At 35.0% G+C, this 18,030-nt stretch overlaps 1 protein-coding gene across 1 annotated transcript in view; it reads right to left on the bottom strand.

Annotated features, from left to right (window-relative positions):
- LOC107556806 (neuromedin-K receptor-like) overlaps positions 1-17,577 on the bottom strand; it is a 30,830-nt gene extending 13,253 nt beyond the window's left edge. Inside the window, exons 1-3 of the mRNA XM_016240015.1 lie at positions 16,899-17,577; positions 10,350-10,538; positions 9,221-9,371 (exon numbers count right to left, since the gene is read on the bottom strand). Coding sequence (XP_016095501.1) covers positions 9,221-9,371; positions 10,350-10,538; positions 16,899-17,266 — 708 coding nt within the window. The 5' untranslated portion in view covers positions 17,267-17,577. The remainder of the gene's footprint in view (positions 1-9,220; positions 9,372-10,349; positions 10,539-16,898) is intronic.
- Between the last annotated feature and the right edge of the window lie 453 nt (positions 17,578-18,030).

Raw genomic sequence — 18,030 nt, forward strand, 5'->3', positions numbered from 1 at the left:
CTTTGCAATGAAGCCCGCCTCGTCTCTATCGTGCACACGTGCCATTTTCGGGGAAAAAAAACAAGCTCAGAATCGATTCTGAAATATTCAGGATACTTGAAGAGAGAATCGCGAAGCTTCGGAGAATCTATTTTTTTCTCCCACCCCTAAGGGACACATAGTAACACATAGTAGCACCCAATAATAAACATAATTACTTGCTAAGGAACTGAACTGCATCTTTTAACAAGCTGACAAATTTGACAGCTGGGTGTTCATTCACCTCTGACTGTCAGGAAGGCAAATAAACTCACTCTAGACTTCAGCAGACACACTCACTCTCATCCTAATCAGTATTGATTCAGCAAATGGTTGCTTGACAGAGGAACCATGGTATAAACAGCTGATTTAACTTTATGCACTTCACCAATGATAGTCACAACGTATCTTTTCTGTATATACTACCCAGATAATGTCACTCTGTTTAGAACCACAGATTGTGTTGCTGTGCAACCTGTATTTAAAGGAATAATTCAGCCAAGAATAAAAAGTCATAATTTACTCACACAATGTCCTTCAGCTTGACATAATTGTTTACGTTAATTGCACTAATTGTGACAGAGTCACTCTAATTTGCTTGAATGCCAACTAAAAATAAAAACGAGATATATATTGTGTATCAGTGTGTTAAAAAAGAGAGAAGCTCTCTGGTAAATATTGTGTGAACAGTGTAGTCTTGTCAAATGCCTCTTTCAGCAGCGGACCACCCCCCTTCATGTTGAATTTGGATATGAGGGAATTTTTTTTAAAACCCTAAAATATAATACAGATTGAGGTGGTTAACAATTGCAGACAAAGTTTGACATTTCAAAATGACCAGTAAAGGAATTATTTTTTAAATTTCTGATTTGCGTTGTAACTTATTGAGTATTGACACCACAATGTTTGATTAATGTGGCAAGATTTGTAGGCTTTACCTGTCCAGCATCCTTCTGGCACTGTCTTTCAAAATAAATCTTATTGTAACGTTACTTGTACAATGACAAAGATATTCTGTTCAATTAGCTCATGCTCTCTCTGTATCAAACAAGCCATTGTTCAGTAATAAATTCAATATAATAATTAAAATAAATGATGGCTTTTGTCAGTGAGCTTTAGTGAGGACGTTATTTTGGGGAGTTTTTTTTTTTTTTTTTTTTTTACCATTGCTGCCAGGATCTTTTCCAGATGTTGAAAGATGTCCTCCTCAGTTTCTCCAATTCTTCTGAGTGTGTTCACTGTATAATTAATATGGATTAATCTTTGTCAAAGCTGTGTTTATTCTGTTGTTTGCTCTTTGCTCTTCTTGCGCCGTTTTAAAATCGATTGAGTTTGTAAACACATACAAATGATAAAACTTTTACTCTATTGCTCATGTAAAAACAAAATTCAAACACAACACTGATCTCTAACTCTCATGTCTCGCGTTGCCAGTAGTCATGTCTCAGTAGGGCTACAATTGCCATCTAGCGGTTGGGAATTGTAATTGCTTTTTTATTTATAAAATGAAAGACAGCCGAATATCAATAATATCATATAATGTGTATGAATGTAACATAACAGCTTGTGGGATGCATGACATCATATTATCAAGTAAACATTTGAAACATTTAAATTAGCATTATTTTTTGCATAATAAATAATGCTATATTTAATAATGCTGTAAAATAATTAAATAAAATATTAAATAATGCTAATTTAAATGATTCAAAAGTTTACTTGCATTTGATTAGAAGCTGCGTGGGCGAAAATTACATGTAAACAATTGTAAGGCTATTTTGGCTATGCTCATCGCTAGTCTGGTTACTGGTATAGGGTACTATAGCCAAGCCGTTAAAATTAGAGCACACATTGCCTCGATCTCGCCAGGTGGGCTAAAAGCAGACTACACGTAGCCCGTCTAATTTAGAGCGAAATCGTGGCTACATATAGACCATGTCATGAAATGACACTTATATCTTTGTAGATATTATTGACACTGCGAACATGATGGGATATCAACCATCTCATGCGCTGTCTGGCCAAACACTACAGTGAATCAGGTTTGACTATAAGTGGCCGAAAAACGACATGAAACCAAATTCAAGGTTATTTAGGCTAGAAGTGGGTTACACATAGCCGGACTATCGGGTCTATACCTAACCGAGACGTTGAAATGACGGCTATTGCTTGCTGGGTACTTTCAGATGGAGCAGCATTTACTACACAGACCCGTTGTTCACTGACAAGCTGTTTGTGAAGAACCACGTTCATATTCGCGCGATTTTTTGCGCAGCTCGTCAGTGAACAACGGCTCTGTGTAGTAAATGTTGGTCAATGTGAAAGCACGCACGTGATGGAGATTTACTGCTGATTACAGAACCGGCTTTACTAATAAGATGCGCGATAAATATCGCATGCGATTTATCGTGCAGCCCTAATAAATATATACCATTCAGTGGGGGATCAGTAAGATTTGTCTTATGCTCATCAAGGCTGCGCTTATAAATATCGCATGCGATTTATCGTGCAGCCCTAATAAATATACTACCATTCAGTGGGGGATCAGTAAGATTTGTCTTATGCTCATCAAGGCTGCGCTTATTTGATCAAAAATACAGAAAAAACTGTAATATTGTAAAATAGTATTACAATTTAAAATAACAGTTTTCTATTTTAATATATTTTTAAATATAATTTATTCATGTGATGCAAATCTGAATTTTCATCAGCCATCACATTTATTATCAATGTTGGAAACAGTTGTGCTGCTTAATATTTTTTTAGAACCTGTAGTACTTTTTTCGGGATTCTTTGATTAATAAAAAGTTAAAAAGAACAGAATTTATTCAAAATAGATTTTTGTTTCTAACAATATATGTATTTACCATCACTTTTTAACACATCCTTGCTGAAAGAAGTATTAATTTCTTTGAAAAAAAAAAATACTGAACCAACATTTTTGAATGGTAGTGTATATTATTCGAAAACATTTCTATTTTGAATCTTTTGCAGTATATATATGTAAGAAAACAAGAATTTAGTTTGTCATGATTTTCAATCTTATTCCCTTTTGGCTTATTGTTTGGATTATTGACTATACAAACCCAATTTAGTCAAAAAAAAATATTAACATAGCTGCATCTTAAAAGCATATTGGTGGAGTCACATCTTCAAAAAATAGATCAGAAACTACTTTCAGTACCTTCACACATAGACTTGCAAAACAGATCCGGTTGGAATGAGATGACAGAAAGGCTGTGACACTGGCCGTTATGGTGCATTGATATATTCATTCCAGAAAATAGTGCTGGGATCATTTGAAGCCTAGCTGAAAACAGCTCCTGTGGAGAAAATGTATCCCAATCTGTCAGGGGCTGATTGTGCAGAATATTTGTGCATCTGGCTTGAGTGTCTCACTTTGCACTATTTGCCAGTGATGTGCTGTTTGTTGCAATTGGCCTGTAGACTGTGAAATATCTCATATTCAAAATCAAGGTAACATCAGTGATAAACTGCTGTTTTAATTAATTTACTTACAAATCTCCATATCTCAGATGAATGTAAAAACATTTGTTTTTTTCATGTGTCAGCAGCACAGGTGAGTTTTATTGACCGCATAAAGCCCCTCTGATTAGTAAACCATCTAATCAGAATGGATAATCAAATGATTCAACATCAAATTAAATGCAATCATTTGTTTCCGGAAAAAGGCTAAAAAGGAAGAAGAAATTTGATTTGCCTCCACACATATAAATAACCAGTTATTATTAAAGGTAAACTTTCCAACCAGTTATCTTTCAGTATCAGGTAAATAGAGAACAAATAAATAAATATATATATAAAAACAGATTAACATTAGGTATATTATTTAAATCATCCAATTTAAAATTTAGTTAATGAGTTGGTGCTTTTCTTTATGTGCAAATGGTTACAATTATGTTCCAGAAGGAGCTTTTGTTCTGATATCCAGTGGTGGAACCACAAAGCTAATATGGATGGAAATGGATTGTGATAGTATTGTGGCTCAGGCACTTAGCTCTCTGTTTTGGATGAGATAAGCAAAACTTCACAAGTGTGCTTTTGTGATTGCAGTTAACACACTACAGCAGCAGTCATTGTCTTCCAGCAGAGCTGGAGTGATGCTTTGCACTCAAAAAGTTTGATTATAATTATCCACAGCACGCTCTAGAAATGTTAAATAGGTTTTCAACTGAATGCTTTCACTTACACTTTTAACAAATTCACTTGATCTACAGTGTCAGATGGTAAACACAAATGAGCACAAACAAATACAAATACACCCACCAATAGTTACGCTTGCTCTTGAAATGTAATTTACTACAGAGCTTCTAAAAACATTTATGTAGCCAAATTACCCCCTACAACATCCTGTGCATGCTATGTGAAAGAATATTTGCATATATATATAAACAAAATATACACATTTTTTATATATGTAAGGGGAATGTGGTCAATTTGTAAACTAGAAGGTGATATATAAAATTGGTGATAAAAAAATGTATGGTAGAAGATCAATAGATGAATGTTTCATTCTATCATTTTCATTGAACCGGAATTGTAAAAAAAAAAAACATGACCCACCCCTGAAATACACAATCACACACAAACAACACCTTCCAAAGAACCAGAGAAAAACGTGCCTTGAGAACAGAGTGAGGGCAGCCATTGTGACATGATCAGAGTCTGGCCCATCAACAGAGCCTCCTAATCCATAATCATCAGAGCAAAACTCACAGGATCGCTTTCCTCAGGCTTGGATTAGTGTTAATAACTGAATCTTGCAATCCAAAGGAAGCACTGCCTCGGTAATCCTGAAGGCAAACGTACTGCTTGTGAGGCATTCGACCCATGATGCCTAAATCCTACAAGCGAAGTGCAGCTGCCTAAAACTTTCAGCTAATATGATAACAAACAAAGTTTCAATGACAAAGTTTATGTTTAGTAACAATGTGTTCTGCTCCAGATCAAGAAAGATGATGCTAAGGTTAAGAATCTTAGAATTAATTTTACAAAGCAAAATAAATTGAAATAAAATCGAAAATAAAATGAAAATAAAATATTAAAAACTGCAGTCGACCTATAAACTAAATATGCATGACAGAAAATAAAATACTAAAGTACTGTTTAGGCCAACTTTGACAACTCATTCAGTCAAAGTGTAATATATTCCTTATAATGCAATTAATTTTGCAACCACTTTGGTACTTGTAATCCTACTCTGTAAAATTTTCAACCAAAGATGCAAAATATTGTGCCACTTTCTTCAGTCTCTGTAGTTATTTCTGAAACCCATGTTATATGAAAGTTGTAATCTCCTTTACAATATAAAATAATGTTGATTAACTTTCAAAAAACACACAATTTCCATGTTTGACAGTATTTTTGCAAACATTTCATAATGGAGAGAAGAAACGTGTCTTGCTTCATCATAAAATAGAATAGAATGGCACAGACTTTCATCTGAAATACATTACATAAAGCTGATGTCCTTTTAACATCTCCACTCCAATGCTGCTCATTTTGTGCACCATTCATTCATGTTTAAAAAAAAAAAAGCTTGCTTTTTCTGGTTTGTCAATGGCTACACAAAGCCCTCAAATAGGTGTGTATTGGTCACCCAACAGCTTCTCAAATCTTTTCAAAGAGTTACATTTCAACTGACAATAAAAATGAAAATGGCCCCCTGGCTTAATTGAGGGTCTTCTAAAGGCTGAAATAGAAGTTCATGCTTCTGGGTTCCCATAATCACCTTTACACATCACATAAAGTGGGGGCATATGGAATGCGCAAGAGCTAACCGGGTCCAAATTCACATGTTCGGCATGCCAGCCACTAATAGAAGGAAGATACATGACGAGCTGGCAGCCGTAGAGAGCGATCAAGATGTAGCGCTGATCGAAATAGAGAGCCAACCCAATCGCAGCAGCCGTTAATGAAACGTATAACCGGCAGGTTGAGCTCTGAATGCTATTGATTGGAATGTAGAATCCATAAAACACCTATTGAACCAGTGAACAGCTGTATTCCAGGACTGAGTGAGCCTCGTCAAAGCCCTTACAATGGCTTGCATGTTGTCTGTTGAGCTGCAATAGTGTGTACGCTTTGGAAAACTTCATTTTAACAAATCTTAAATAGCTCATCAGTTGAGTATGTCACATCATTCCCACTTAATGGACCATCTGGCTTTAATTAACCGATTTCTCCACTGGCTACACTTAGAAGTGCCCGCAGGATTCTCATCCATGATACACAGAGGACTACATCAAGGTGGCACTAATGTATTTATACAAGAATCACAACTTTGAGACAGAAGGGATCACACACTCCAAATCTGATTGTTGATTCTGTTGCAAATCGGAAAGAAAACAAATAGAGCTGTGCCCATTAAAACAACAGCAAATTTACGAACCAAAGTCACTCAGAGCCACTTCTCACATCAGTCCACATTAATTTGTTAATAGCCTACTAGAAAAGAAACCATAAAGCAATCTATTTGTTTTTCACAGAATTCAGTACATACTGTGAAGGAACAGGAAATTGGAAGCAGACCTAAGCTTTTGAGTTTTTTCTAGTCCAAAACCAATTTCCCCCCCCTCCTGATTGGGAGGTTTTGATTGCTTTTTCTTGATTGGTTTAACATTAGCTAAGTCAGAGAGTGCTATAGATCAACCTTACTAATTTGTTAAGTGTTTTTCTGTGCAAATGCCCCAAGCTGACCACTACAGTGTCAAGGTTATCAAGGAAAATCTATTTTTCAGTTCTAAGCATTCAGTGCTAAGAACATGTCAATAAATGCCCCATCCCGTATCAAAGGAAATTTTATCTAATTCCTTCAAGCGCAAGATTTTCCAATTGCAATGAGTAATGGAGATCTCAACATTCATTTGAAATCTAAAAAGTTAACATAAAAAAAACTAAATCATTTAACATAAATGGACAAAAACAAATGTAAAATACATTTATTTTCTCTTGAAAATGAGTTCCCTTAAGAACAGTTTGCCTTTCATTAACAAGCACTACAGACAAATGAGACACACCGGTTTAACACTTTAAGTACAGAGTTTAAAAGCATACATATCAGTCCACTCTTCTTTGAAGGTTCTTTTTTTCCAGTTTCTTTTCTTTTTTTAATGTCACCATATCGTACGGAATCGTAATCTACAGTATGACATATCCTGCCCTATATCAAGAGTGAAATTGCCATATATGCTACCTATAAGAAGATATAAGCTTATAAAAAAATTATATTTTCATGTTATAGATTTCAGATCTATATGATGATTTTTTTAATGATATTACAGTATATGTAGCTGTATATACTTCATATGACAGTATATTTCATATATGGAAATTTAATATATGTATGTGTGTTATATTTGTGTATGGGATTATTGACATGGGCTGATGTGCAGCTGTATCAGCTGCTGTTACTCATCTCTTGTAAGGCTGAAGATTTATATAGCCATGCTAGAGCTGTCAATTTGTTAATCTACTTAATTTAGTATAATAATCATGAATCATTAATCGCATTTAATTAAGACCCCTGACCTGTACTACATGCGACACGCATGTACCAAATCACATCTAACTAAAGCAGGTGGCACAGATTGAGATGTTAACACAGAATGCCATCTTGCATTTTAAAACAGCTGGACGGAGTGCAACGGCCAAAGGCGTCTGTCTAGCACATATTTACAGTACACAGACAAACAAACATGGTGTGGAGTGGACTGTAGATTTATTGTTGATTTGTTTGTTTTTTATGTTGATGTATGTTAAATTATATGGAAATAAAACTAACAATTTATTGACTTCTAAGGACACTTACTGTAATTCTACCTGTATGACTTTTTCTTCTGTGGAACAAAAAAGAGAACATTGTGAGAAATGCTTGAGATTTTTTTTTCTATCCAATTCAACTCACCAAAACTGTTTGGTTACCAACAATCTTCAAAATATCTTTTGTGCTCCTCCGAAAAAAATAAGTCATATAGGTTTGGAACAACATTAAGCAGAGTAAATGATGACAAAACTTTCTGAAACTCTCTTTCATAAACACGAGAAATTGTGATAAATGTGATCAGTTATTCAGCATATCATGTAATTACTGTAATTAGTTTACTTTAATTGATTGACAGCCATAATAAAAAAGAACTGATCGGATAAAACATGATCAAATAAGTGCAACTAAACTCATGCTGGCTTGGTTTATATTCAATAAAATATAATAGCTGGATTTTGGGCTAAAAAAAACTTTTAAAAAGGTTAAACACTTTGGATATGGATTGATGTCCACTAACTGACAACCACTAAACGTTGAACTCACTGCAGAGTTTTGCGATTTGATCAAAATCCGCAGGAGGTCTGCATAACAATGATTGATAGGCCAGATTCGGCCCGTGGGCTGAGAGTTGCTTCTATAATCTCCATAGCAGGAGCAAATATTAACATTTAATTAGTTTGACAAACATCCAGTCCATTTTTCCTTCACCATGGCTAGCAGTATATGTGTATGAAAAATCAAAACCAGCTAAAAGACAGCTCTGGGTTTATCACTGTCTGCATCTCTTTATCTATCCTTCCCTTCCATCGACTTCCTCCTACGCATGATCTAAATGACCTGTCGGACTATCCAGCCCTTTCCATTTTCTTTAGAGAACTTCCTTCTCTAATATCTTATTGATCCCACATGTAATGACCCATTAAATGTGAGTGTGTGCAGTGTTTACTCTGATGTTCGTGTGTATTCTGTTCATTCCATCAGTCGAACAACAACATTACTGCACATCTGTGTTCTACATCCAGGAACCTGGGATTAGTATTTGATGACCACTTAAATTTCACCTGGTCTTACAGGTTCGTAATATTACAACATCTCTCAATTCTCTTTAACTTTTCTGCATCTGTACTTCTGCTCCAGCTCAAAGGCTCTGCTGAGACGATGCGTTATTTCTTAGTCAATCTAAGACCGTGGTTATTCATTTCAGTCCTCGCGACCCCCCGCTCTGCACATCTCGGAACACTGTGCAGGGACCATGTCAATCAGAACACAGTTCATGCATTGAGCTCTCCTCTAACAATCTGGTTATCTGAATCAGGGGTTTTAAATAAGAGAGACATGCAAAATATGGAGAAGAAGGGGGCCGCGAGGACTGGAATTGAGAACCGCTGATCGTGAACAAGAACGTGAACTGCTTACCTTCCTTTTGGCTCGCAGTTGGCCCTGATAGTTGTCTGATGAGTCTCCAGGAATCTCTCCTCCCCAAAGCGTCAACCCGACTATAGTGTAGGTAATTCCCATGACCACCAGGGGCAGAACATACACCAGCAATGCCACAATGGTATGATACCTGTAACCAGAGAGAGAGAAATGTAGCGCCTGTGTTGCCAATGAAGACACAATTCTTAGACAAATAGGGGAGTCACTAACATCACTTACACACTGTGTGAACCTTTTTAGACTGTATTTAACTCCAAGAGATCTTGGGAAAAGCTCAGTGTTGCCCAAAATATAAAAATTGTGACACAAATCCTACAGTGTGATTTCAGATTTATTCACATTTTCCGTCTTGCATCCAACCTTACAGTTCTACAATAACTTTAAGAATAATGCATTCTCAAACTGGACTGGTGTGCAATCAAAACACTTGTGAATGCTGAAACTCTGTTGACACTGACACTATTTCCATATACTAGCTATGTCGAGAAAAAAAAATAGATTTAATATTGCTAAAGTTGTTGTTAATAATAACATTCCTAATAAAAATGATTAATAATATTAATTATAACTATTATGAATAATCTTTATAATTAATAACAACAAGCATAAATATTATTATTATTAATAACAATTACTAGTAGTAGTAGTAGTAGTATTGTGGTTGTTAATAACAATAGTTGTCTTGATATTATTATTATTAACAACAACAACAGTTATACAAATTAATAATAAAACCAATAATGATAATTATAACAATAGCTGTTAATGATAAGAAGAAGAAGAAGAATACTTGTTGTTGTTGATGATGGTAATGATTATTATAAATATTATTATAGTAATAGTAGTAGTAGTGATACTAACAACTATTTCTGTAATTATTAGTATTAGGATTACTGTTGTACAGTAATCCTACTGTTGTTAGGATTACTGTTGTGTTCTTACTGTTGTTGTTAATAAGAACACAACAACAATTATATTCTTCCTCTTATTATTATTAATAATAATAATAATAAAATGCCTTTCATTCAAGATTGTAACTCAAAGTGCTTTACAAATAAGCTGTGAGGAAAGGAAGAAAATTATGCAAGCATATTTAAAGAGCTCTCACATGAAAGGGTCCTCTGAAGGTCTCGGCCAGGCAACGTAGCAGAGGGTCCGCTTGGGTAATTTTTTGATGGTTGAAAAGAAACACAGAGGAAAGGCCAAAACCACAGCCAGCATCCAAATACACACAATGATCACCTTAGTGGCTGTGGCTGAGAGTCGTGGTTTCAGGGGATGGATGATAGCCATGTACCTGTGCAACAGAAACAGATGACTCTTCAATCTCACGCCTCAAATATAGTCTGACGGCTTCACATAACATCAATATGATAAAACATCAAAGACACGCCACAGTTGGGCAATTTTCAATTTGCAGGTTGTGTAATGATCTAATAGCTGACTGATAATGGGTCACATCAAAGAGACCATTCATATCTGTTGCTGTGTAGGTGTGAGCTAAATCTTTCTCTCCATTGCTATGCAAGAATTCAACCTACCAAGCGAATACAATATTTCATAACTGAACAGTAATAAGAAGAACTGAACTTTCACTCCAGTTCTTCATTTCAACTATATGGAAACACTGATCAATCATATGCCATTGATTACTTCTGAAATCAGGACCATAATGTGAGGCTAAGCCTCTGTGGTTAACATATTCAACATCATTCAAGAGTGATGATAAGCCATTTGTTTTGTTAACGACTCACTCTTGTAAGCAGAGAATGGCTTATTAGAAAACCAATTATACTCTTGGGCAGAGAAGGTTATTTTGGGAAATGGACGGCATGGATGCCAAAGCATTTATGTAGGCATCTTGGATGTACAACAGGAAAGACGACAGAAGGGTACACTGTATTAGTTATAATAGTCATGAATCTAAATCTCAGCATGTATCTAGTAAACATTCACAAATGTAGATTAATTCATATACTGCAATTAAAAACAACTCATTATGTCATGCTGTGATGTGTTAAGTTGCCACATTCATACAAGCCAACACATTTTATGGATACAGTACAATTTGTCATCCCATTAAAGAAACTAATCCTGTTATTTATCAAATAAATTTGCCTTTATTTGATGTTTGAAACTAGCTTTTAAGGCTAGATAGTCTATATCTATCTATCTATCTATCTATAAAATTGTTGCCAAAATGCAACATTTTTCCTTGAATTTATGGAAAATCAAAGTTATCAATAAACACAAAACATTTCGCAAGCCACGTCTGACTATAGCATCTTAATTTAAGCTATACATACATACAGCAGACCAATTCAGCTATTTTAGAATTTCAAACCCTATTGTGTACTCTATTCATGTAAAATCAGTCAGCCAAATAACACTGCATTAAAGTGTAATGCCACTGATGACAAAATGTTTGAACTGACATTGAACCGAATGGCCTCCACTATTCTTTAAAAATGTTGCACATAACAGTTTCATTAAAGTTTCATAAACCAACAGAATGAGGTTTTGTTAGCAATGCCATCTCTCTGACAGTAAAATTAAACATTTATCGTACTGAAAACACTGTCTGGGCAAGTGGTGTCAGCACAAATCTCACACTTTCCTCCAAATGCAGCAGTGCAAGCATACTGACCAACTGCAAATTCCTACAGACGTCACAATTGCTCTGTATATAAGAGTAGTGACTGCCTACCAGCAAAACAACAGTAACAGCAAATGTGGGTTGTGAAATATGAAGCCTGGAGCCACGAGCACTATGTGACATTTTGTGCACAGGAAATAACTGTGAAGAACACTCAGACTGAATCTGGTTTCTCTTATCTGTTATCATTTCCCTACTGCAGTAACTATGCCTGGGTTGCTAATGAATACTGGTCGCAAAAAACACAATTTTCCCTGTATTAAATGGGTTATTTCACACATTAACATTTTGTTTTTATACACCAAGGTCCACTTAATATTATTAGTGAAGGTTTTTGGGCCAAAATCAGTCATAATATAGCTTTTTATGACCATATTCCATTTTCATCCTTCAGTATTAAATATCTTTGAAAAGTCTGCATGAAATCAGAAAATAACCCACTCTGAAATGTGCAGCACAGACTGTTCAGACTGAAATTACTAGGGACCTTGAAAAAGGATACGCAAAAAAAAAAAAAAAATCATGTCAATCAAGTCATTTTTGCAGTTTAGTTTCAATAAATGGTCTAATGATTTCATAGTAGTTTGGATTTGGATTTAATTAGTAACTTGAGATTTTATCTCAAAACATCAATGAAAGTTTTTTTTCCCAAGGATAGGACCATTTTAATTGAATTACTGTACTTCTGCTTTTACAGTATTAAAAAAATATAAAAGCCTTGTAAATTACTACAGTTAGGATACATCCTCAAAACAAGTCCACTTTTTAGAATAAATCAGATTATATCAGGATTGTAATGCAAAAGTGTTTCAGCTCATCAACTGCCAACTCATCTTTTAAGCATATTTCATCTTATACTGAAAACATGTGAAAAATGTTGGCTGAATAATAGCTTAAGTTGATTTTAGAGTGATCTAAATTCATATTAATAAGCATTATACCCGATTAACCTGACATGTAACTAGAAGCCATAGTTGAAGTCAACGTGATAGAAACCCAAGCTTCGCGCCATGAGCTTCATATCAGTCTTAAATGTAATAAAAAGTTATATTGCTTCTATTATTTTCACTAGTGCAAAGTGACAACTTGCTTTCTGACATGAGCTCCACTGACAGGACACAGAAAAATCATGTTTAATTTTTGACATTAGAGTGGTGCCTGTCAAATATACAGCTACAGTGTTTAGCTCTTGGACTCATTGTACAGCATTGCACTCTGACAATTCATCTTTCACTAGCTGCAGAACTCATAACGCTCATGATTCAAGGGCCATAGATAGCATCAAAAATTATTTACCATGTACCCCAAGTTCAAAAGTCCCATTTGATGCACATTATTTTCACATTTTGTGAGATTAAAGTCTGAGATGTCTAATCAGAGGACAAATAAGGAAATATCAGCAGGGTGCTGAAAGGAAAAGGATGATAAAAAAGGCTCAGCATGACATCTGAAAGGGGTGAGAGAATCTTCCTAAAATTTTACAAATTTTATTCATAAGTATTATAAGTATTATATCTTATATTCACTTATAGTCACTTTCACAGACTTTTTCATTAACTGTTCCCTCCTGGTGGAATGACCTGCCCAAATCAAGTCCTTAACCATCTTCAAGAAATGACTAAAAATACATCTGTTCCACCTTTATTTGACCCTCTAACTCTAACACTTTCTATTCTATTTTAATTCTACTTTATCTATATTTATCTTTTTGTTTTTTTATTCTTTATTTAAAAAAAACAACAAAAAACAAAAACTAGCTTTCTATTTTTTCTATTCTATCTACTTGTTTTTCTTTGTTTGTTTGTTTGTGTGTGTGTGTGTGTGTGTGTGTGTGTGTGTGTGTGTATATTATATATATATATATATATATATATATATACACCTTGCTATGTTAGGCTAACCGAGACTTGTCATTTGCACTTATATATTGTTGCTCTTTTGTTAGTTTTGACTGCTTTTATTGTCCTCATTTGTAAGTCGCTTTGGATAAAAGCGTCTGCTAAATGACTAAATGTAAATGTAAATGTAAATATTGAGCAAAAACACATTAAACTGATCAAAAGTGACATTAAAGATGATTGTTACAAAAAAAACTGTTTTGAATAAATGCTGTTAAATAAACTTTGATCAAAGAATCCTGAAAAATAAACAGTAATAAGAACCAATACAGCTGCAAGCAGCGATTACAGGGGGAAAACATTACGTATTATTTAGCAAGCCTTGTAACCTACTAAATTAATTATTAAAACGAGCATTTTGGAAATTTCAGGTAATTTACCATAGAAATATGTTTTTTACATTTATATATATGTTATAGCGCCACCTATAGTTTCATCTCCATAAAACTTTGCCTGCTTGTTTGAAATTATATGTAGCATGTGCTCACTTAGATTCTTTAAGTTTTCATTTAGGATTTAGGTTTTTGGGTATATTTGGCCACGCCCATTTTTAAATGACCCTGTTATAGCTACCCAAAGTGTAAAGTTCAACTTTTTTTTGATAATTATTGACCTAGAGAGTCCAGAGAATTGCCCTGCAGTGGTTTTGTTGAGGTTGAGCGAAACACCTAGGACTAGGTTTTTCAAAAAATCTAAAATAGCCGAAAATTTTACTGATTGAATCTGTCATGTGCATTTTGTTAGTCTTGGCCGAAGGATTCCCATGATATAAGACACTTGAGTATCTGACAAGCACTTTAGGAATTATGAGCGATTTCGTACTTTCGTACAGGCCAATCGGGGTGAGCTTTGGTGATGTTGTAGACAGGGTGGGTACCATCATCCCTCAAAGATTTAGGTGTTACGGTTTGGTTTGGTTTAAATTGTAGTAATATTTCACTGTACTGTTTTTACTGTATTAAATAATGCAGCCTTTGTGAGCATATAAGACTTCTAAATCATTTAAAAATTCTTTTAAATCATCCTTTTCCAAATCTATCACTGTACTTTACTCTAAGTACTCTACTGTAAAGTACTTTTAATACTTTAAAAGTACAAATTGGAACCTAGAGTGGCTCACATTAGTACCTTTTGAAAGGGTTCCACCCCAGTGACAGTTTTGCACATTCTCCTGAGAGTGCAAACATATTTTATGCATCCTAAAAACTTGGGTGGGTGAAAAAAAACTTGTAACTTGTAAACTTGTAACACAAAAGTTCCAATGCAGTGCTTGTGGCAAAATAACTTGACAGCACTGAGACTCTGAAATATTCAGCATTCAGTTGCACTCATTCATATTAGTTTGGATCCGTCTTTTAAAATCTCAATTTCAAGAAACTGCATCTGATTAGAGGTAAAAAACAAAACAAAAAAAGAATCAAGATCAATGAGCGCTAGACATAGAAGCACTAGCTCTCTGGAAGCACTAAATGCAAACTATTTCTCTATCTGTGTTGACTGTCTACTGTTCAGAGAGAGACAATTAATCTACTATTGAATTGGTGTGGATTCCTTTCACTACTAAATATGTTCAGGCCAAATTAATTTTATGATGCACAGTAAAAAACCTTCAAACCTTGAAGAATTATCAGTGTAGGAAGAGAAGCATGACAGTGTAATATTGTGAATGTGGAGGCTAATTGCTTTGAAGCTACTTGATTAGCACAATTTTATGGCTCTAGGAAGCACTCATTACACAGTATTACTTAGACATCATGTGATCTCCACATGGCAGCCCCCATGAGCGACTACTCTAAGTAAAATTAAGCTTGTATTAGGTTGCTGTACATGATTTCTAACATGTTCAAAAGTAATAATCATTAATAATCCGAGTTATTCTTTATTGTGACAAATGCTCAACTGCTCGCCAACCTTACTTTTTAAAGAATACCACTGATTTATCATCAGAATTGATTCAATTCGATTTTGAGCTTTTCAATTCAGGCTAAGAATTATACATTAAATTATACTTGTGATATTAATGCTTTCAGTTGAACTGTGTGATTTCCATGAACAGAATGAATGTGCATCTGCACCCTGAAGGTGCTGTAAATAAGTTAGCAGAGCTCACCGATCCACAATCATTGTGCAGCCATTCATTTCAACTCAAGCATTCTGCTAGGAGTAGGAAGGACTGCCTGAGGCACTTTTCCCGGTTAAGAAAAATGACAGACACATGGAGCACAACAAACAAACTAATATCAGCATACAAGTAACACATAAATAATGGTTTAAATCAATCTTAACCGAATCTGTAAAATATATTCAAATCCATATCAAAGGACAGATTATAAGTACACACGGAACTCTTTAGAACAAACAAGGGGGAGAAAGAGGGGGAAAGCATAACAATTGGCTTTATAAGGAAATCATGTCACTGTGATATTGGAAATATTAATAAAATGGCATGCCAATTAATTAATGTTGCAATAAATATAAAAACACAGAATCTCTTCTATGATGTTTTCAATTATATTGCTATTTATTATGTAGGCTAATGTATTTATTATACATAATGATTATTTTCATTATTTTATTAAAAAATATATATATGTTTGTTTTGTTTTTTTTGTTTTTTTTTATTTATTTATTTATAAAGCAGTAAAGCAAATTAGTTTTAAATATTCTTAATATCTGAAGAACTGATGTCTGCCAAATCAATGTCAGTGTGAATCAATCAGCATAGAAGCCATTTTGTCGACATGTGACAAAAAAGCAGAGTATCTTCAATTAGATCATCAAAAAAAAAAAAAAACGTACAAATAATGTACATATATTTATAATATTTTAATCGATGCTGCACTACATTTTAGATTCTTTTTTTTCTTTTTCAGAAAACTTTTTTTTCTACGTTTTTCATTAATTAATTAATATAAATATAAATGTAAAAACGATTGCATTTCTAAAAACAACAACAAAAAAGTTTAGGCCTATTGCGATTGTGTTGCAGGGTTTAGAGTATCTGATCCCGCACTTTCAACACTGAATGAATAAAAGGCATGCATTAAACACGACAACCATCGAGTTCTCACAGTGATTTAATGTATCTTCACATGTACTCTACCTGTCGACTGCTATTGCGCTCATGGAGTAAATGCTCGCAAACACGGAGGTGACGGGGAAAAAGTTGTGAAATTTACAGTAGGCTTCTCCAAAATACCAGTCACCGTGCGTGGCATAAATAAAATTAATCAATGTGTTGAAGGCGGCCATCGATGCGTCTGAAAACGCTAGGTTGAGCAGAAAGTAATTGGTGACGGTTCGCATCCGCTTGTGAGCCAGAATGATCCACATGACGATCAGATTCCCGAACACCGCGGTCGCCAGGATGGAGCTGTACGCCACAGACCAGAGCGCGACGCGCCACGGTGGCTGCACGAACTGGTTTGTAAAGTTCCCCGTTAGGTTAGATCCGTTCTGTGGCGGTGCCATAGCGAAACTGTCCAGAAATCTTCAGTGGACTGGAGACCGCGCGCGATGCTCTCTGTTCCAAACGCGCGCGAGAGTCTTTCGCTCAAGCGGAAAACGGCAACATGCCACTTATAAATGGTCGATCTGGTGGGAATCGATGCAAATTGAACCGACTAACGAATTCTGTAGTCTTCTCTATCATTAATTAAATCGCTTTTAAGTTATAAAATGCGCGCGATTGTCTTTTGACTCCTGTTGAACGCAGCCACGAGCGCAACACACTCTGTAGTCAGATGCAGTGCCATGCACAATGTGACAACTGGTCTAACTAGTGCCACTGGGAGAGACAGTGATCGATTGATTCATGTTGTAGAGACAAGTACAGACAAGGACAAATTGGACTGAATCCTGAATCAATGGGTAAAATACATTTACGAAACAGGTCAATGCCCAGTAGTTCAGAAAAAAAGAAAAAAAACAAGGGCAGAGGCTGTTGTGCCCAAAAACAATGTCATAGTATAAAGTTAGTTACGTAGGCTATATTTAATCATATAAGGACCATGGACCATTTGTGGTCATAGTCAGCTCCTGTGTTTCTTGGTGCATCATGCCAAACACATAATGGATCAATTGCATTAGAAACATTAACCACATCATGCAATTATCATATTGGTTTGCTCATGGTGCTATGGTAAGAGACAATCATTTTCATACTTCTCACAGTGAAAGAACCAAATCCAACGTTATATTATGTACACATTATATCAAACTAGACAGTTTAAACA

This window comes from Sinocyclocheilus grahami, unplaced genomic scaffold (genome assembly GCF_001515645.1).
Source record: "Sinocyclocheilus grahami isolate Dianchi unplaced genomic scaffold, SAMN03320097.WGS_v1.1 scaffold579.1, whole genome shotgun sequence".
Lineage (NCBI taxonomy): Eukaryota > Metazoa > Chordata > Actinopteri > Cypriniformes > Cyprinidae > Sinocyclocheilus > Sinocyclocheilus grahami.